We start from the raw sequence: 22,747 nt of genomic DNA, 5'->3' as shown, positions 1-22,747 counted from the left end.
ATAATAATAATAATAATAATAATAATAATAATAATAATAATAATAATACTTTAAGCAAGCTCCAGATGATATCGTGCGCAGTCTAAAATGAAATTCTGTCAAAGACCCTTCCTGATCTTTAGCATCAAATTTTAAATCGTTTTAAATATGTCCGTCCGTGTCACGGCTGCCGGAAACATACTCCTGGCCGCAAAAATAAAACTGTCGGCTTAAAATGTAGCACAAATTTTGGAAGCTCTTGCACGCAGGTGCCTATTGAAAATGGGCCAAATCGATTGAAGAACACGCCCACAAACTAAAAAAAACGAAAAAAAACTCAGGAAACCCTTGTTTTCCAAAATCAATAAAAAAATTGGTTACACCAGGAACCGTCAAGGATGTCTTTTCAGATTATTCCCAATAATCGAAAAGTGAAGATGCAAGAAAGAGCTGTCACCTTGAAGACATCGAAAGGCAATGTATTCGGAAGTCAGATAAATGCATCCCGTCACAGATCGATGACAAAATTATATGAATCGAAGATGGAATCATTGTACCAGTTATCCTGTTTTCTGGCGTCCATTTGTCAGTATCATTTTCTATATCCCCAAAAAGATTTACCAGGACAAAAAATTGAAATTGAATAAAATGACAGTCAGTGCAGTCAGTGCGATGTTTAAGGGGTTTGCCAATCCGTTGCAGAGAAATGACAGCGAAATGATAGAGAAGCGAATTGAACTCTCTGTATCAGTCTTGAGGAAGACAATTTTCATAAAAATGAATGAATTTTGCAAACAAAAAAAAAAAAAATGTTTGTTAATCTTTTACATATGTATGGGAAAATATCAGTCGATATGTTAATAAAAATTATTTACCTATTTTGGTATGACAGACTGGCAGAGCATCCACTTAATGAAATCGAAATGTGTAATTGCCATTAAGCAGAATGCACTGTACTTAGTTAAGGTATTAGAAGTTCACTTGCAATTAAATATTATTTTCTTATTTGTTTTTCATTTCGAAGTGCATCGATATCCTTCCTTCCTTCCTTCCGTCCTTTTTTTAATTCAAAGAGTAATCATTAAATGTTTTGCATAATAAATTTCGTACATGATACGCATGATGTTGTGATGCATTCACAGCATGTATATATATATATATATATATATATATATATATATATATGTATATATATATATATATATATATATATATATATTTATACGTAAATACATAAAACCAATCAAGCAAGCAAGCAAGCATCCGCATCCATCCATATATTCTGACATCATCCTTTATGGAATTTGCAGTATCTGATTTTTAACGACAATTAGTTTTTTTTTATGATATTTGCTTGGTGCTCACAGTAAAGATCTCTTCCATAATAACAAAAGCAACAACCTTGCGGCTTAGGCCGACCAGTGACACAGAATATAGAACCATATTTAGAAGTCAACAATCGTTGTGCTTTGCAGAGAATCTTCATTATAGGACAGAGAAAAAGAAAACGCTGACCAGGCGGACGATTAAGTAGAAGTTTTTCTCTTTTATTTTTATATTTGTTTCTCTATGATTGTATGAATACCGTGAGCGACACAACACACCAACAAAAACTTCAAGTGCGTGTAAAAGACACGAAAAGATATATATATATATATATATACATGTATTAGTTTTAAGCTATGCATGTATATAAATAAATACGCCGGCGCATGCGGATATACGAACACGATTGAAGTGGTATAACTTCGTTGATATTTACGCATCAACAGGTCGTTGCGCACACGCAAGCAAACAGGCAATCAAACAAACGTTTAACCAAGCAAATGAACATTCTTTCTTTCATAAGCAGCAGCAGCAGCAGCAGCAGCAGCAACAACAGAAAACAAACACTGGGTATATTTCACATTCCTGCTTTGCTCGGCCATCCAGGCCTGCCTTGCCAGTTTTCTTATTTATTAGCTCTGAGTTCGGCTTGCAACACACTATACAATCGACTCTAATAAGTCTGAAAATTGTTGCTGTTGTTGTTATGTCCACACATTTTATTTTGTTCTTTGATTTTCATTACTTGAATCGTCCATCTATGCTACGTGCCAGTGTAAATGCATACATATTTCATATATTATATATATATATATATATACCTATTTACAAAGATATATATTATTTATATTGTATTATATGTAAGTGCGTATGTTCGCTGATGATTCTTTAGTTCCTTTTATAGTCAACAAAATTAAACACGTTGTTTAGGAATTTTTAGTTCAGTACTTTTCATTTAATTTCTATATATCTTATATTTTTTATATTCATATAACCAACCCTATCATTGCCGCAGAAGGCATTCACTTCTCGGTAGATATATGTAACACTGCGCGCTTAATTATTATACCGTTGACTTAAATTCAAAATACCGATTCCTTATATAGGTTGCCATATGTTTCGATTCCTTTAACATTTCTTAACTGGATGCCATTTAGCATAAGAATAGCATAACAACAATTACCAAATAAAATACTACACCTTCGACGCAACAGCGAACAACAGCGAAGGGAAATTTAAATTCTTTAATATATTTCACAAAAATCCATTACAGCTTCTATCAGCTTTTACTGTCACTGTAATCAAATTATTATCGCATTCGTTTTATCATAGTAACGTAGTAACGTTATCCCATATTGCTTTGCTATGAACGAAATCACGTAAAACGATGTCTCGTTCCGCTTGCTACTGTAGCTAGTAAACGCAGATCTTTTAAATCGATAGCTTGGTCGATAATCTTTTATCTAAGAAGAGACGCGAAAAATATAAAAGTTGTAATAATGAATGCAACTAATTAAAAATGGATCAAGTGTACGTAACATAAGTGTACTTACGGTACGTATTGTTGATTCAAATATGTTGCCTATCGTGATACTTTCATAGGGAAATTTCGACAGAAATTTTAAACTTGAAATTTGCGCCGTCGTTTAAAGGAAGTCAGTTCTGCGAGAACTCTGTAGAACTCAGAAGAACTTAATACACTTTCCGATGGGGATAGATTACTGCAACAGACTAAAAGGAGAGTTTTTTTTTTTTTTTTTTTTTTTTTTTTGGCAATCAATTTTCTATTATTACTCTGCGTTTTCGGGACCATAGAAGTGGTCTTTCGCCCACGAGAAGATGGCAAGAAGATGTTCGTTCAATTTATTAACTGAATTCATAACCAATACCGACAACTTCATTCCAAACTTTTAACTTCTTGTTGAAAATTTTCAAAGCTTTCAAATCGCTCTCAGCAATCGCTTTTCGTATCCACCCGTGGAGCTACGCTAACGCATTTTTGTTTGAAAACGGTTTAAAATGAGATTTAGAGAGAGATATAGATTTGTTTAAAATCAACAGGTAAATCGTTAAACTATAATCTCTAGCAGCTGTTCGTAGTACGCAGGTGGTCTGCTCTGGGAAAGTTAAAAAAATTTATTTCTTAAGCAAGAAAAAAGCAAAGGTTTGATTGTTTGAAAAACTTACATTGCTCTACCGGCTGAATTAAATAACGACAAAACAGACGGTCGAAGCAAAGGTTGGATCAAAATCGAAGAAATGTCTGTTTTGTATTGATCATGGAAAATAGTTGCCTATTATGAACTGCTATCGTCCAAGACGAAAGCCGATTTGGTCAACCTCTACTCTACTACTCTACTATCACGAACTAAAGATGGACAGACATACACGCCGGCTGAGATGGCTTAACCAATTCGGAAGTTAATGCTGATCAAGAATATATATATATATATATATATATATATAGTTTACAGGGTCTCTGAAGCTTTCTTTTAGGTGCTGCAGATAATATGACAAAATGATCCGTCAGTGGGTATAAAAATCATGTCATTATCTTTTGCTGTTTGATTGTTATTACAGCTAAATGAACCGCACTTATTTGATATATATATATACATATATCGAATTGATATAACAATATTTGGATGCCAGTTTAGCTTGCACTAATACACATTACACCTGTGCGTAGTCTACTTATGTTATTATATAGTACAAAATATATTGACGATTTCCCTCCCTTCAGTATATATATAACAACAATTAAAGATTATCGATTTTTGAATCGAGCCAAGAGCCAAGAACAGCCAATTTTACATTATCACCAGCACTGTAAGAGTAACATTCATTCTAAGCGGATTAAATCTACTAATTAAGGAAACCAGCGCATAAAAAAAAAAATAAACGAAATATTATTTATATTCTATTAATTAAATATACAATCGCAAAATTTTAATAAACAAAAACGGACGGATTGACAGACAAAAGAACGCGCATAACGCACATAGTCACATCAATTTCGTAATTCATTCACAATGTTCAGAAGTATGGAAGTATATATATATATATGTATATATGTATATATGTATATACCTGCCTTACGAAAATAAAACAAACTTAGTGTGCCCATTGAAAAAAACCTCTTAGTTAGATGCAATAACGCCAACTTCAACGCCAACGCCATGAGTTACACAAACCAGATATTCCAGATAATAGTAACCATTGAGATAATGATACAACAACAACGCGTTTACACTAATTCCGCTGTATTTGTCGTTAAATAAACAATATTTGATAAAACAAAAAAAAGAGAAAACCTTTCTAAAATCACATTTAACCTAAAAATGCGTAAATGATTCTTTTACTCGTCAGAAAATTTCATTTACTGAAATAATTCGATTACGTCTTATCACTATTCACTATTTCCAATGGAATGAGAATCGCTCGCAATATTATCATAGAAGAAGAAAATATGCGTTAATTCTTTCAAGTTTAGCGCTGATTAAAATGGCTTTAAATAGGTCTGTCTGTCCGTCCGTCCGCCCATTTTGTTCTCTTGTTTTTAACGTACAGGTTGTCATTTTTTGAGATATTTTGATGAACTTTGATACATCGATATCTCTTCGTCCAAGGATGAGAGCTTTTGAAAGCACTCCAGATCGGACTACTTTTCCGCGATGGAATGGTTTAGAGTATTTAATGATGAGCCTTGGTCCACTATACTCCCTTAGTTGTTTTAAATAAAAATATTTAAAAATAGTTTATCAAATGTTACTTTTAAAAATATTCTAAAAATTTTTAAAGCTTTGGAAAAAAAACAACGCTAGAAAATTATGTTTAGAAAATTAAATTTTTGAACCAATTAAAATTTTATCCACGCCCAGAATCATCGTTTCACATCATTCTTAATTATTTAAGAGATCACTGTCGTCATAAAAAAAAAACAAAAAAAATGTAAAAAAAAAAGAGAAAAACAAGAAAATTGGTTTTCTAATAAACCCAGAGAGCAGAGGGCATTATCGCTCAACCTATCTCAGTACTGTCTTAGTTAATGTTAGGGTTATCGATCCAATCATGCCGAAAAAGTGATCGCGACGAAGAAAACTGGAGCGAGAAAGAAGGGAAGTGAAAGCTGTAAAGGATTGCATTAAAAATCATGTCTACGCGAGTTAATAAAAAAATTGTATTCTTCTCATTGAATACATGAAAGTAAATTGAGTTGAAATAACTCCGGACATAAATGGTTGTGGATAACTAAAACCCATGCGATGGCGAATGCAGTGTGCTTAATAGTATCTTTTTTAATTTTCATTTTTTTCTTTTCTTTTATTAATTCATTGAAATAAAATATGATCGCGAAGACTGACTGAAATAATTCAAATAAATGCGAAAATTTTACAAAACTAAAACAAACTTACAAATACTTGAGAATCCATACACAAGAACGCAAAATTACAACAATTGCCGGTATTGTTGTTGTTGGCAATTTCCGGTCATTTATGTAGATATATACGGTCAAACGCTTATTAAAGTAAAGATGTACAATAAGCACATATACGTGCCTATATATATGCATATATACATACATACATACATACATGTATACATATGCATGTGTATACATATGTATCTATATATGTATATATGTGTTTATGTATGTATGTATGTACATATGCATTTATGTATGTATGTATGTATGTATGTATGTATTTATGTATGTATGTATGTATGTACGAGTTTGTGCATGAATGCAGATAGTTTACAATGTTCAGTGTTTAGAATGTGCACACTGAACAAACAGAATTTTGTTATTGTTGTGTTTGCTGTTGTGTTTAGCTTAACTACACAAAACGAATGTGTAGAATAAATTAAGCGGCTTTGGTGAAAATTATAATAAATACAAAAATACATAGATATGTTGTATATGAATATTTTTTTATTATTAATTTTAGACACACACACACACACACACATCCATATACGCATACGTATACAAATGCATACATTCATATAGAGACGTGGGTGTTTATGACCTCACTGAAGTAATACCAACAAAACAACAACAACAATAACAACAACATTAACAGTATGCTTGTTGCTTCTTAATAGGAAAGGAATTCTGTTTATTTAAAGAAACGGTCAAGCGTTACTAAGTGTACGGTCGAAGAGGGAGCATAAGAAAAATACATTTACGCGAAACTCGTACAAATGTGATTAAGTGTAAAATGTGCGTTGGTGTCGTCGTTGTTTGTTCAAAGAAAATTTGATTTTATTATTTGTTTTTATGCTCATAACGATTTTTTTCTTCATTATTATTAAATTAAGCGTGGAATGTTTGTTTGTCGCTATATAACGCATTAAGTTATGTTACTTCCTGCGCATGTATTCTTTTAAAAACTTCAGACCTCCTTTCTTCATTCGTACATAAAAAGACCAAAGAAAGAAGAAAAGACAAGAAGAAGAAAAGCAGACCTTAAAGCAAAACTTAAATCGCAACTTTAAAAACAAGATAAGATATTGTGATGCCCCTGTACTTATTCTTCTTCTTCTTCTTCTTCTCTTTCGCACTCCCTTTCCCTCTTTCTCTCTCTCTCTCTCTCTCTCTTTCTCACGGTTTCTGTCTATGTCTTTCCTCTCTCTCTCTCTGTGTGTGTGTGTGTGTGCGAGTGTGCTTGCTTGTTCAATAAGTTCAGTATTCTTAGCACGTTTTTCAATGGCAGCAGCTAAACGTAAAAATATGTATTTCTCTTTTTCGGATTTCATTTATGATTTCGTTTGACTTGTATGCAAATGAGGCCTGCATTGTAAACAAATATGCATTATGGTTAATAATAAGTATTAAATGAATGGATGAATGAATGCTTAGCCCCGATTACCTTGTACAAGCAAATTATGCTTTAGATGCAATTACTGTAATATAATAATAAAAATGACGCTTTTTTATACCAGCGTTTCTCAATCTAAAAAAAAAAAAGAAAAGCGTTCCGGTAAGATCCTAAAAGCTTAATCAGAATATATAGTAAGCCTATAAGTTTATGGTTCTACCTGTTACAGAAGGCATATTAGATTGAACGAATAGAAATGCACATCACAGGGCCGATTTGCTCATATCGGTCCATCTGCCCATTTGTTATTAACATGATTTCAACGGTAACAAGTAAGAAAATTGTATTTGATTGCGACCGAATCTTTTATACCCATCACCGTTTACCCCAAAAAAAAAACAAAAAGTATATATAGTCTCGATCACCCTCAAATTCTGAATCGATTTAAGCATATCCCTCTGCCCGTCCGGCCATCTGTCCATTTGGGTCATGTCTGTTGTAAACATTCTCTCGGCCCCAAAAGTGTAGCAATCGACTTCAAATTTGTTAAAAACATTGGAGGTAGTTGCACGCAGGTTCGTATTAAAAATGTGTAAAATTGGTCGAACGACAGGGCGACAGTACTACGGAAAGTGAAGATATCTCTGTTTTTCAAAAGGAATAAAAACTGGATTTTTACTCTCTAGTACCTCTACAAAAATGGAAAATATGGTCACGCCTACTAAATTTTTTTTTCGAAATCTTTGCAAGGCACGAAAGTAATCTTCAAAAACCCCATAAATTATATAAATTCTTGGACAGTTCGAAACTCGCAATGTACATACGCATGTTCGCCCGCTTATCCGCTGTCCGTCTGCGCAACTGCGTATTATTTGTAGTGAATAATTTCCCGTTCGCAAAAATTAAGATTTCGCCTACAAACTTGCAAATTTTTCAAAGAACACGCCCGCAACACACCCATACGCCTATATAATCAAAACTTTGATGTCTTTTGCTCTTCGCGTTTTTCGTTTATTACTCAACTTTTATTCTGAAAATAGAAAAAAAGCATTCGCGCCCCTTCAATGTTATAGAGTATGAAAATAAAGTTTTCTTTTTTTTTTTTTTTTTTTTTTTTCTTTTTTTTTCTTTTTTTAGGATCACTGTAATGGGTATAAGAGATTCCTCCACGGCCGAGCATAATTTTCTTACTTGTCGAAAAAGAAATTTTTCAAAAATACTTACATCTTAAGGCTTCACGCGCATATGTACATACGCGTGTATTCAGTTTGTCTTCTGTTTGGATTTTGTATTTAAGTTCATTCAAACTTACTCAACTAATCGCATATGTCCTACTTTCGAAAAGCATTTACTTGTTTCCTTATTGCTTTATAAATACGTTTACAATACTTATTCACATATGCGCGATATAATTCATAATAATCTGTGGGTGGCTAAGACAACGAAATTGAGATTGCTTAGCAGCACCAGCAGCACTAGCAGCATTCAAAATTTTCGGTAAAAATATATGGCAGAGATTATGTAAACACAATTGTTGCTGATTGCATTTCTATGTCTAACCATTCATACGTTAAACAGGAAATGTAAAGCATAGAAAGAAGTTAACAAGTTATGTACGTTTTGGCGCGCATCTCGAACACTCGTACCGCCCGTCAACCTATACAGTTTTAAAATTAAATTCACTTTATTGATATGTATGAGCCAATATGCCAGAATGCAACTGTTAACATAAACGAATTTTAGTTTTTACCCGTCGTATGTCCGATCTTGATGATCTTTATGCATTTCTTGAGAAAATTCCGACCTATTCCGAGTGTGCTCCCTTATCTTAATTGACTCCTTAATTAGTGCCGGTGTAAAATGATTACATTAATGCTTTAATTAATTCTATTCATTATTCGATGATGATCGAAAGCGGAAATAACATTCACGGCGCGTTCCGAAATTATGCCTAGCATTTATGCATGGACTCGAATAATTTTCACTTTGTTCAAATAAGCTACGACGACTAAACATGATTCGAATTTTCGAACCGTTCAAGATTTTTATTTTTTATTGCCTTTGTCGTTGCCGCTTAAAATTCGTAAGCGAAGTCGTGAAAACTGAACTATTTGATTAGCGACATCTAGTCGCGAAAATAGTAAAGTAACGCCAAGTATCAATATACGCAATATACGATAAAATAACAGTTTTCCATTTAATATTATTGAACTATTCAGTGTATGCAGCAGGCTGTAACCATGGAACGTTCATAATTGCATTTTCGACCTTCACTACTTTTTTTGTTCAATCTGCTCACTAGAAGCTTATGGTGACACTGCTCCATCATATCATAATTGTCGGTTTCGGTTCCAACGGTTTAAAACGGATAGTCAATGGCCAAGAACGGCCTAGATGAACAAAAAGATGTTCGAAGACATTGAAACGCAAGACTTATTGGACGGAATCGCAGCTCAAATTGTAAAAAAAAACCTTACAAACAACTTAGTAGTAGTGGATGAGTCAACGGTTTTTACACGTTTTACATACGATGCGAAAGATCCAAAAGAAGGAAAAATCGCTACCATACGAATTGACTTTAAATACCGTTTCGAACCGTTTCAAAATTGCGGTTTCATTGCTTGGCGGGCGAAAAAGGAAGAGATTTTTGTGACGGCACGAGACAAACTTTTGCTATGCATATAGCGGTATCGGGAAGATGTAGTGTACTACGACCTGTTAAAACCGAATGAAACTGTTACTGCAGATGTCCGTTGACCGACGTCATCAACTAAATGCATTGAACGATATATTATTGGCAGCTGTTGTATAATGATCAGCAAGAGCGGTTAACGGACGCAAAAGAATCCTCTTGCACGACAATGCTCGGTCCCACGTTGTCAAAGATGCATTGCTGCATCTCGAATGGGAAGTTCTGCCGCTCCATCACGTACTCAGTAGATATAGCGCCTCCTGATTGCCACTTGTCCAGATCGATTGGCAGCTTGGTTTAGCTGGCAGGCGGTCACGAAATACTGACGAAGTGCGAAAATGATTCGATGATTGGGTCGCTGCCAAACCAATATCGTTCTATCGACATGTTATCGCCATCTTGCCAGAAAAATGGTAGAAAGTTGTAGGCAATGACGACGCTTGTACCTACTTATGTCAATAAATATTTTTTTTTGAGTGGCAATATGACCTGTGCGTGCACACACACTTTTCTGGATGTATGTCATACGCACAACTTGATGATACTCTGCTAATATGTGATGATGTGTGAGAAGTGAACAAATCTTTAAAATGTCAAAAACTTTCATGCACTTGCACTTCGCACTTCGCTCTTTCATAGTAGCAAAGTCGTAGGATAGAATTTGTGGTTAAAAATGATCTCTCGATTAATTGTGACGCGTTGCCCGCATACAATTAAGAGAAGTTATTTGATTGACTAGTGGTGGATGTTGAAGATTCACGGCAAGGCGTATAGTCTACTTAGTTGGTCTTTTCGGAAAATTGGCTTCGCATGTTATATGCAATATGTATGTAATAAAAAGCATCTGCCAATCAAAGAAAAAAATATTAATAGATATATACACACACGCGCGCGCACATACACATTTAATTCATATAAAATGCATATCGATGCTTCACTCACAGTCTAATGTTTAAATTATGAAATGCATATAGTATATGTATATGAATTTATATAGAAGGGGAAGATTGTTGCTCTCGTGCCCACAACTGCATAATGCCTTATATTTATGCTTCTTTTTGTTAATTTTATTTAAATGACGCAACCATATGGAAACTTTTATACCTTCGAAGATCTTTCGTAACAACTAATGTGTTTATTACTGTTTTCAATTTTATGAATTGAATAGCGAGAGCAAAACATATTCTTCCTGTTTATGAATCATGAATTAAAATGATATAGTAGTGTACTATGTACGATATGGCGACAACGACACCGAATCTCATCTACCTCTCTGAACTCAAGTATAAATATTATATATATAGTGAACCGTTTCATTTCTCGATTTGCTTACCAACAAGAACAACGATTTTCGATCTCGCTGTTGCAAGGAGTAGGCGTCTAGGCTTTTCACCTTTCGACACCCACATAATATGTATGTACATAAGATAATAATTTTTTGCTTGTTACTGATAAGCATCGAAAATTCGTTCAAAGCCATGGAGTTTATTCCACTTGTTTTTGCCCAAGCATTTAAACACATTCATATATGTATATATATATATATATATATATATATAGACACAGAGCAAAGTAAACACATTTCATTTGTGTGCTGTTTATTGTTATAGGAAATTTCATTAAATTCATTGAAAAGCATTTTTTGAATAATTTTTTTTGTTTTTTTCAATTTCATTGAAAAAATCAAAAACAGCAAAAGCAAAGGCAACATACCCCACTTTCTAGTGTTTTTTGTATATGAGTGTTTATTACAATAAGCGAATGAGTCACAGTCAGTATTTCATTTCACTGAACTTTGGATATGTGTCGACAAAAATGTTACATTTTTATAAACGATTTCTGGTACAACAAGACAATGTTCGTAAACACCATGTAGATGATGCACATAATTAATAAGCAATAAAACAAGTGATGCAAAATTTGCAAAGAAGAAAAGAAGAAATTCTTAAAAAAAAATACATTTTTTTTTTTAAATATATTTTTTACATTTTTTACATACATTTTTTTTTTTAAATATATTTTTTACTTTTACTAACAAATTGAATAATGAGTTAAGGTGAAGAAAACAAAACTAAAAAAGTTGGAAAAATTGTATTCAGCTTGATCCGGATCCAGATACTTCCATACTCATCTTCGGCCCTTATTTCAAAAAAAAAAAAAAAAATGGCAATAATTAATTCACAAAACTCGAACAAATTGAACGAACATATATATATATATATATAAGTAGGTGGGTTCGTTCAAAGAATCACTAAACACACAGGTAAACCTTAATCAAATTTAGTTAACTAATCATATAATAAAAAAGTGAATATCAGGGTAAATTTTGCATATCCATCTTCACTAGTTTGATTTAATCGTATCATTATCGTTACTTATTCTTGTGCGTATAATCGTTAGGAAAATTAATAGAATAACAAAGCGCCTCCCGGCGCAATTTGCTTGGTCCAACTGTAAATCGCTCGCACATACACACACACACACACACACACACATACTTATAAACTAAAGTCTTTTTACACTGGACGTTAAAAACGCTTTTAACTCGGCGGATTGGGGAGCTGTCCGCAGGGCTCTTATAAGAACGCGTGTCCCAAGGTATCTATTGGACACCATAACGAGTTACTTGTCGAACCGTACGTTGGTGTATGAAAGCGACAACGGCACAGACCAGTATAAAATATCAGCAGGCGTCCCACAAGGGTCAGTTCTTGGCCCTCTTTTGTGGAACATCATGTATGACGATGTCCTGAGGTTGGGGCTGCCCACCGGCACAACGAGTATTGGATTCGCCGATGATGTTGCGATAGTGGTGGTCGCAAAGCATATTGCCGATATAGAAGCGAAAGCTACCGAGGCAACCATGCGTATTAAAGGGTGGCTAAATAAGGTGGGCCTAGAGCTGGCTGAACACAAAACGGAAGTCGTGCTGGTGAGCAGCCGGAAGAAGCTAGAGACGTGCGAGATAAGAATCGGGGACCACATTGTGCAGTCAGTCCCCGCGCTCAAATACCTGGGAGTGATAATTGACCACCGCCTCAACTTCAGGCGGCACATCGACTACGTGGCGAAGAAAGCGGCAGGCATCCAGACGGCATTGGCAAGGATTATGCCAAACGTGGGGGGTCTGAAAGCAGCTAGAAGAAAGGTCATAGCCACTGTGGTGAGGTCAATCATTATGTACGCGAGCCCAGTATGGGCGGGTGCATTGACTGTAAAGGCGGCACTCCGAAAATTGGCGGCGATATATCGCCTCAGCGCCCTGAGGCAGATCTGCGCATTCCGAACCGTGTCGGAGGAGGCGGCGCTAGTGCTGGCTGGCAATCTGCCAGTCGACATCCTGGCCGATGAGATGAGCCGCATCTACCAACGGCGTCGCGGCAACGATCTCTCCTCGCTAGCTATAAGAGGCGAGGAACGGATGGTCTCGCTAAGGATTTGGCAATCGAGGTGGGAAAGAACGACCAAAGGTAGGTGGACGTTCGTTCTTATCCCTAACATAAGACGTTGGGTCGACAGACGGCATGGAGAAGTAAACTATTACTTAACCCAGCTTCTGACTGGCCATGGCTGTTTCCGGGAATATCTACACAGATTCGGGCACGACAGTTCGCCTAACTGCCCGGTATGCGAGGATATGGAGGAGGACGCAGAACACGTAATGTTCTACTGCAGCAGGTTCGAGAATGGGCGGCCTCAAGTGCCACCTAACGAGATAACAAGCGCAATGGTGGGCAGTGCAGCAGCCTGGAACGCCGTAGACGCATTCGCCAGCAATACTCTCGTGGAGTTGCGGCGATTGGAGAGGCAACGGGTGGAGAGCAGAGGGAGTGGAAGCCGATAGTGCATTCCACTGAGGTCCCACCATCAGGAGCGTGCTAGCGACAACCAGCCCCCGCGAAGTAATACCTAACGGTGATCCCGCGGGGGAGAGTGGTAGACGAAGTGTGTGTGTGGGGGGTAGTTTTTAGTACGTATGCACTAGGGATAGCGAATCGTGCATGCTGCAACTAAGACCGAGCAGTATCTTTCGAAGATTTTCTACCTCCAGCTCACAGAGCAAAACAAAAAAAAAAAAAAAAAAAAAAAAAAAAAAAAAAAAAAAAAAAAAAACCTAAAGTCTTTAAGATTTTTACAACAAAAACAAGTTCCAAGAATCAATGCCAACCGGTAGAGAGGCTTTCGCAATTTCGCTTAGTATAAATGTAGTTCTGATATGAACCAATTGACCTCAATTAGTAGACAAAACACTTTGCAAACTCCTCCCCACTGAGTAACTTAAGGTCCAAAGACGATTGTAAGTTCTTCACCTTGTTATCACACCCTACATCACTTGTGGTACAAGGATATATTAATTTCGTGTAGCTTTACACAACACTCAGAAGGACTTGGGATAGATCCAACTTTTATTACACCAGTCGATTTAGAATCGTTTTGAGAATCGCCTCACTAATCGGTGAGAACCTGTCTGTCCGTCTGGCCGTTTTGTATTCTTGATTTTCATGTATAGATCGCAATTTTTGGAGATATTTTGATGACGTTTAGTAAACTGACGTATTTTGTCAAAAGGGCGGACGCTATTGAAAATGGTTCAGAGCGAACCAGTTTTTCGAACACTTTGCCGCCTAACACTTTATTAGAAAAGTTCGTGTTAAGCGAACTAGTGTAGAGCATTAATGTTTATTCTTGTTGTGTTTCTTTTTTTATTAAATTATTTTTTATTTTTCTTTTTATATAATTTTTACTTGCATACTTATGCACAGTTTCTTACAAACCTTTCATGATGATGATAATTAGTTGATTTAGCCATGTAGAACTACCAATAACCCTTTCATTTCTTCAAAAAAATTTTACATGTTATCTCAAAATTAATTTCTATGAATGCTATGCGTATTCATTAAAAAAAAATGTATTTTCTTTACATGACAGGCATGTCAAGTCTCTTTCCTCCCGCTCTATCTGTAATCCTTCTTGACCACCCATACACCTATACACCATGCCCTCACATATAAAATGCATCCCCTAGGCAGTCGAGCAAGTATAAATATATGCAATGTTTCACAAAGCAGATATATACAAATGAATGGATTGTTAAAAGGCCAAAGAAACTATACATTCACTTTTAAATATATACGCTGTTGCCGTTATGTCCATTGTCCATATTAGCCTCGTGATTGATACAATTTGTAATCGTTATCGATATGACAAATGCAATTATCTTGAGGATTAATCAGTCTCAAATCCTTAATATATATAAATGCAAGGGTGCTTAACGTCTTTACATAGTGCAAACGCGTAGATATTCAAGTGAGGAAAACTTCAGACTTTGACAATAATACATACATACTATGCCCAAATGTCGCAATATGTAGCAAAATAGTAGTAATATTCTTGATGACGATGCTTTGGTCGTTGCCGATCCGCTCATGATTTCATTGATTTTAGTAGAAAGTTGTCGATCAGGTCGAGGGACAAGATCTAACAAAGTATGAGTGATACATTTTTTATACACTCTACGTCTCTACGTCTACTTCATTTTACTTCCATCTATTTCTGTGTACTTCTCTTTCGTTTCCGCCCTTCCTTCCGATGATAAGAGAGCGGTGAGGCGTGTCTACAAAAAAACAGGTTAAACGAACCACGAAAGAAAAACTATTTTCATTCGCACATTTTTTTTTGTGTTTTTTTTTTAGTACAAAAAAGTTCTGACCTCTTATGCGATTCAAAGATTTATTTTAAAACATCACAACAGCAATCGCGGATACTGAATAGTTCGACTAAAATCGAAAAGTTTTAATTTTTGTTTGTTGTTGTTGTCGTTGTTGTTTTTTTGGTATAATAAGGCGGAAACAATTCAGGAAATGAAGAATGGCTTACGTTCGCTTAATTACGAACGAGAGTACGATAGCAGCGTAGACAGCCTTGCTTTATTATACAATTTTAGCCGCCTTTTCGAAATTCATTCATAAAATGGATTAAGTTTCATGCTGATGTTGATGATGATTTACACAAACAAAGAGAAACTCAAAGCATGCAACGCGACGCATACACGGCATGCAGTATAATGTATTGCACCGTTACTGTGCATAAAATATTTGTAATTATGTAACTTAGCAAATCGGAAAGTAATATTAAGTATAGCAATTTACGCGCATTACATAGATAGCTGTATAAATGGTTGTAGCTCGACACTTGCATTATAAATTGAAAACTTTCTCATCCCAATACAATTTCAATAATATTAAATTAATTAAATTATCAAATTTGTTCTTATTATCTCTCTCTTAATTTATAAAATAAATTAATCGTTCGCCTCGCTAATCGACCGCATGATGATATTGATGATATTGAAAGATGAAAACATCTGCAAATCAATGAATGGCGAAAATAATTGAAAATTATTTTGAATACTATTCGTAATCAGCGAGCGTGTAATTTTTTTTTTTTTTTTTTTTCTTTTTTTGCTATCGTTATTCATTGCAAAATGTAAAGACTGTATCGGGCCTTCTTTAATCATGAAACTTTGCAAATGGAATGCAAATTGAGGACCCTCTACGCGAGGTCTATACATTATTACTAAGGATGATAAACAAGAATGCTTTTAATCGCATCTCTCTTTCTCTCTACCAGCGCGCGCGCTTGCCCAGTTAAATCACTTGTAGATTACGAAAAATCTACGGAATCGAATTAAGTACTCGTTCGCAATTATCGGAAGAAGGTTATAAATAATTCGGCGTATGGAGGACGTACGCGCAACGTAATCCTAGAATGTTACGAATTTAATTAAAAATATGATTTCAAGTAGCGTACAAACATCTTTTACAGATCATATCTTCATTTCGATATATATATCTACACATGGATATATACATGCGTATAAAAGTAATTAATATCTACGTTTTTGTCGTATCTCTCTCTCTCTCTCTCTCTCTCTTCATGATTATGTGCAGGAAATATAATTTTCTAAGAAATGTGGAAATGTAGTCGAATTAATATTACGACCATTTTGTGAGCTGGACCCACCCCGTTTATTATATAGGGGTTCTCATGGCGACAAAGCCTAATTTTTTGTGACTTGTTATGACGAAAGCAACTGAAGCTTTGAGAAGTGATTAAATGAACTTTGCTAAATTTGGACCACGTTGACGTTTGAGCAACCTCCAACATTGGAGCCTCCACGAATGCATGAATTATGCACTTACATAAAAATAATGTATGATAGTTAAAAGAAACGATGTAGGCTCGGCATTGTTCGTAATTATTGCCATATATCGCTGGACGAATGCGAAACAAATCGTTACGAATAAATTGCATCGAATAGTATCCTATCATAACTTGCATGGATGTACTACGAGCTATGAACAAATCGATATAAATGAACTGAATAAGGATCGAATACCAATTCAAAATATGATCGTGCTACGTTCATTATCAAGGACAGAATACAAAAATATATTTATCCCCATCGCGCCAAATATATCATCGACATTGACCAATGAACTATACTGCGATGCTTTAAATTGAAATTTCACTAGACTTACATTACGATGCTACACATAATTCGTTCAACCCTATCCTCTGCGTCCTGGATTGTAAACGCATTATAGTACTGAATATGATTTATAGCAGTAAAGATCCGAAATTCACTTATGAGATGATTTTCTTCCAAGTGGTAAAAACGAAATTCAATTTTCGGCTTCCATTCTGAATTACGGAAGTTGGAAGATGGGCAAAACTAAATTAATTTTCATAAAGTAATTAGTTAAAAAAAAGAAAACAAATTTTTTTTCTTTCTTTCTGTTATATTAATATAATTAAACAATTTATGGTTTCGATGCATCACAGCAGCATTTATATATTATATATGTATATGTGTAGTATATATTAAATTTATGCATAAATTATAACTCATATTGTTTTATGTATATCGAGGCATGTGCATATATATTTACCATATACATATACAGATACATATTGAAGCGGAAGTCAACAATTTCCGTTTGTTTTACTTTGGTTGCGTTTGTCTTAATAAGAATCGAATTCTTTGGAAATCCCCATATAGTTTTCGTTTCGTGATGTTGTGTGCAAATTGTATGCATGCGAAGTCAATTATGTAAATGAGTTCAAACTCCTCTGTCATGCTTATATTACAAAGAAGCCAATATACGTATATCCATCCATTCATGCGTTCGGTTCATAAATTCCTATGTAAGTGCATAAATCAGTGTAGATAACGGTTAAAGTATGAATCGATTACAAATGAATCAGTGATAGGAGAATTTTTCATTGTGATTCATATATAGATATTGTGAGCCATCCACAATCAGTGAGTCATCCACAGAAAAAGGTAACTAAACAGAGAAAAGGTCACTAAAAAGCTTCGCTTATGTATACAGATAATATAAACAAACGTATATATATATATATATATGTATATATAAAAATTTGTTACATATCCTAACGATAACTTCCGTTACTGATTCATAGAGAAGGACAACACACACTTCACACTTCATCATATGCGATGTTAGATGTCTAGAGCTGGTATATTCGTAACACATATATATTTCATGTGTATGCAAGAGTTCTCCACTTATAATACTCATCTCATCTGGTCTACGCCTATTACTAAGGGGACAAGCAAGTGCAAATTTTTCAGAAAAAAAAGAAGAAAAGCTGCATGTTGTTGTATTCAATACATGCTTTGAATCATCGAGAAAATCATCTGTGGAAAAATCTGGATGGAATCATCTGTGTGGAAAAAAATTTCATTATGAGAAAGAATTTTTTTTATTTTTTTTTTTTTTTCAAATTTCGAGCTTCTTCCTTAAATCATATGCGTGCTGATGAGTTACAAGCTGATGTCTTACCTATTAGTTTATAACTTCGCTGACCACATTTCAAGCAAAAACACGATAGCGTAATTTCATCGAGACAACTGTTAAGTGTCGAGTAGATATCATACTGAGAGCGATTCGAAAGGTATCAATGCTTCTACCAAGAAATGAAAATTTTACTATAGAGCTATATATATGGTTTCTTGTCGTTTTCCTTGCGATTGTGCCTTTCACAGATGCGACGGAATACACCTCGTCGGGGAAAAAAAATATTCGAAGGAAAAGAATGAAGAACTTGGAATTGCATAAAATAGATAAAAAAATTTATTTTTTTTTTTTTTTTTTTTTTTTTGGGTATGTTGAAAAGAGATGGACTAAGCCAATAGATTTGTGGCTTATATGTCCAAAAAAAAAAAATTTATTGTTATAAAAAAATACGTTTGTAATAAAATGTTCATAATTTTAAATAAATTTTTTGTCGAAACACATCTTTCCAAAATGGTTAACATAACTCCTAGAATTTACTATATAAATTTTGATATTTCATTAGAAAATTACTTCGTAAATTGTATTAGACAAAATGGTACAGTCTACACTCTACTAGAATAGTCGGCCTTTGCTGTTGTAAGTTGCTTGACGATATACAAAAAACTTATTCATATCTTATTGCTCTTTCATAAATAATTTCATAACTTCGTTTACACCTTCGTAACAAAGTCCATGCAGCGTGTGGTGCGAAAATTTCTTTTTTAGTCGGCGGAAGCGAGCCTTGGACAGTCAAGGGCACTGAATTAACCCCAAAACAAGAATATATTTTGTATCTGATGAAATTTGAAAAAAATAGTCTCATAAGAGTCACACCATACCACAGCTTCTTGAGGTTAACGAATTAGAAAAGCCTTGAAAGGCTTTCAGCAGAAAAAGCGTTATTTGTCTAGCGATTGTGTAAATGTCGTTACGACTTCGATGGAATATTGTGATGCCTTCACCATCTAAAGTCGATCGCAAAAGTTACACCTTTGCACTTTCGCAAAATTATTGGCTCTTGTCAATGAGATGTAATCAGGCATATACCCAGATCCCGGAGGAATCAAATTATCTATTTATAAGAGTTAACGGAAATCTGCATATTTGCTAAATATTTTAAAGTCACTCGACCCACGCGGCAGATTGAAGTGACTTCGAGGTGTAAGCATTTGATTGCATAGCAAATCAAAAAACACCGAAGAAAATTAAAAACTTACACTGTCTCTTGTCATTTTCTTCTTGTTTTTTTTTTTTTATTTCAAATTTTTGTTTCAAGTTGGCTGGAAAATGCATACGCTTGCATTGTTCTCTAATGTTACGGATTACAATAAATGTGAATCGCAACGCATCACGTAACCGAATGTCGGATTAAATGACTAACTAAATGACTGACTGACTGACTGACTGACTGACTGACGCGCCAGCTAGTTGAAGGCCTAAATACTAAATATGAGAGCAGGTATGATCTCAGCAGTTAACCAGAGTAGCGTAACATAAAGAGGCAAATAAATAAATGCAACATTTCACATCCGGTAATGTCATACGATGGAATTATCGGTAAGACGGTAACAAATAGACTTTACCCATACCATGTGTATGGGAATGGGAAATGAGCGTAAATGAATGAATGAATGATTCATGCGAAGTCACCGATATTTTAAGTGCTTTGAATGCTTTGAATAAAATAGATTTGAATTTGTACCTGGACTTAAAAGCTAATACAAAAGACTGCAAAGGAATGAATTAATCATTTATTTTCTTTACAGATGGCTTTTCCAGTTTTCGGCAAACATTTCCAGAATGGTGTGAAGACGATAGCCCGCAAAACAAAGAAATGGAATCTAGTCGCAATACACAAACAGATCAGTTAATGGGTTTAAGGTAATGCGAATCTTGCTTGTACTCACTCACTCATCAATGTTAGCAAATATGCAAAAATCACTCTCCAACCCCATCTTGTAGCGATGTATGCAAAACCTGCAAAAATTTGCGATTTTATCCTGTTTTACTATACCAATCAATTTCATTAGAATCATTCGCTAAATCGATTTAGATCCCTCTGTCCGTCAGTCCGTCTGTCTGCTGGTCCCCGTCTATCTATTTATGTATTTTTTTTTGCGTTCAACTTACCAGGCTGCAATGTTCGGGATCTCGACCCAACTTGCCACAAAGATGCATCCAATCCTATTGAAAAAGGATTGTATCGAACAATTTTTACAATCGCTTCCAAAAGTGATGAAAATTGGAAACATTTTCAACCAAATGAACTTTTCAGTTTACTCAGAATTTCCAAATACAATCGGAGCAATTGTTTTTTTTGTCGCTCACACATCTATCTATCTATCTATATATATATATATATATATATAATTTGAGTAAACTTCCTCTTAAGATAGCTTAATACGATTATAATGTTTTTAAAGTTGAAATATTTTTTTAATTTTTTAATCGATTTTTGCCACTTTTAAAAATTCAATAATAGGGAATTGACAGGGGCGACCAGGCATTGCATTCAAATTTGAGAAGATTTGAATTCATATCATCTTGCATGTATGATGCTACGCATATTAATCTAATCTAGTCTCAATGCATATATAATAATAAATTTTAATTGTATTGATTATTATAGATCCCTTAGAATATCTACTCCTCATTCCGATTCCGCTTGTAGTAGTTCTGCAGAGTCATCCGACTGTGAGGGTTCGACACATCATAATTTCAATGAAGCTCCTGTAGAAATAATACCTGGACTATTTTTGGGCAATGCCATGCATAGTTGTGATGCCAGAGCTTTGCAAAAATACAATATAAAAGTAACTGATCTACCGTGCTTTCGACTTTTATAGCATTTTACTTACTATAATAATATTTCGTCTATTCCTTTAGTATATATTAAATGTAACCAAGGATCTTCCAAATGTCTTTGAAGCTTCGGGCGGCATACAATATTTGCAAATACCTATTACTGATCATTATTCTCAAGATTTAGCGATGCATTTTCCAGCTGCCATACAGTTCATTGGTAATGCTATAAATTTTTTTTTTTTTTTTTTTTTGTATTTGTAATTTGCAAAAACAGAAAAAGTTAACGCCAGTCTCTCTTTCTTAATAGAAGAAGCTCGTTCCAACAACTCTGCCGTACTAGTTCATTGTTTAGCTGGTGTGTCGCGTTCTGTGACGGTTACTTTGGCCTATTTAATGCGAGCCTTGGATTTATGCTTAAACGATGCTTTCACTTTGGTACGTGACCGTAAACCGGATGTGTCACCCAATTTTCATTTTATGCAGCAATTGCACTCGTTTGAACGTCAACTGGGCTTAAATAGTAACGAATGCACGGAAATGGATGATAGTAGCATTGGCAGTGCGTCAACAACGCTTGCCGGTTCGCCGAAATCCGGTGTTAGCATGTCCTTAGGCTCATCACATTGTAATTCATCTAAATTCTCTTGTAATTGCATAGCAACTGATTGTAAGTGTATACCAACGCCCAATTATATCGCGCAATTAGCCAAAGCAGCTACCGGCATATCACCCGATTCGGGCATCGAATTTGATCGATGGACACCTTCGGCGGATACCGGACTTAAATGAGAACAACTTGTAGGAAAAAGTTTTGTACTTCCTCCGAACAACAATGAGCCGCCAATGGCTTTAAATGCCGATAATGTGTCACCTGCTTCCACCAACTCTTCCTCAACATCTACCAATACAACAGCTGAGGCAGTGTCGGTTATTGAATTACATCATAGGAATGCAACAACTACAGAAGAGTAATATTAATTAACTGGAAAGTTAGTACAAAACTTTTTTCTACTTGTACAAAACGAAATACATATAAAATAAGAACTCTGTATCCCACCTTCATCATCGCAATACATATTTTTTGTCTCTCGCATAAAATCCCATACACATATACATATTTTCTATGTATAATATATATATGTACATATATATATATGTACATATGTTTGTTTGCATATACATATATACATATACATATACACACACACACACATATATATATATATATATATATATATATATATATATATATATATATA

At 34.7% G+C, this 22,747-nt stretch overlaps 1 protein-coding gene across 1 annotated transcript in view; it reads left to right on the top strand.

Annotated features, from left to right (window-relative positions):
* The window catches only part of LOC119645167 (dual specificity protein phosphatase Mpk3), a 35,811-nt gene extending 13,180 nt beyond the window's left edge, over positions 1 to 22,631 (top strand). The window contains exons 2-5 of the mRNA XM_038045143.1: positions 20,450 to 20,564; positions 21,313 to 21,496; positions 21,570 to 21,705; positions 21,796 to 22,631. Coding sequence (XP_037901071.1) covers positions 20,450 to 20,564; positions 21,313 to 21,496; positions 21,570 to 21,705; positions 21,796 to 22,277 — 917 coding nt within the window. The 3' untranslated portion in view covers positions 22,278 to 22,631. The remainder of the gene's footprint in view (positions 1 to 20,449; positions 20,565 to 21,312; positions 21,497 to 21,569; positions 21,706 to 21,795) is intronic.
* Positions 22,632 to 22,747: the final 116 nt, after the last annotated feature.

Source organism: Glossina fuscipes, unplaced genomic scaffold (assembly GCF_014805625.2).
Source record: "Glossina fuscipes isolate IAEA_lab_2018 unplaced genomic scaffold, Yale_Gfus_2 1, whole genome shotgun sequence".
NCBI lineage: Eukaryota > Metazoa > Arthropoda > Insecta > Diptera > Glossinidae > Glossina > Glossina fuscipes.
Note: the sequence above shows the minus strand (reverse complement) of the source record. Positions and strands in the feature narration are given on the sequence as shown.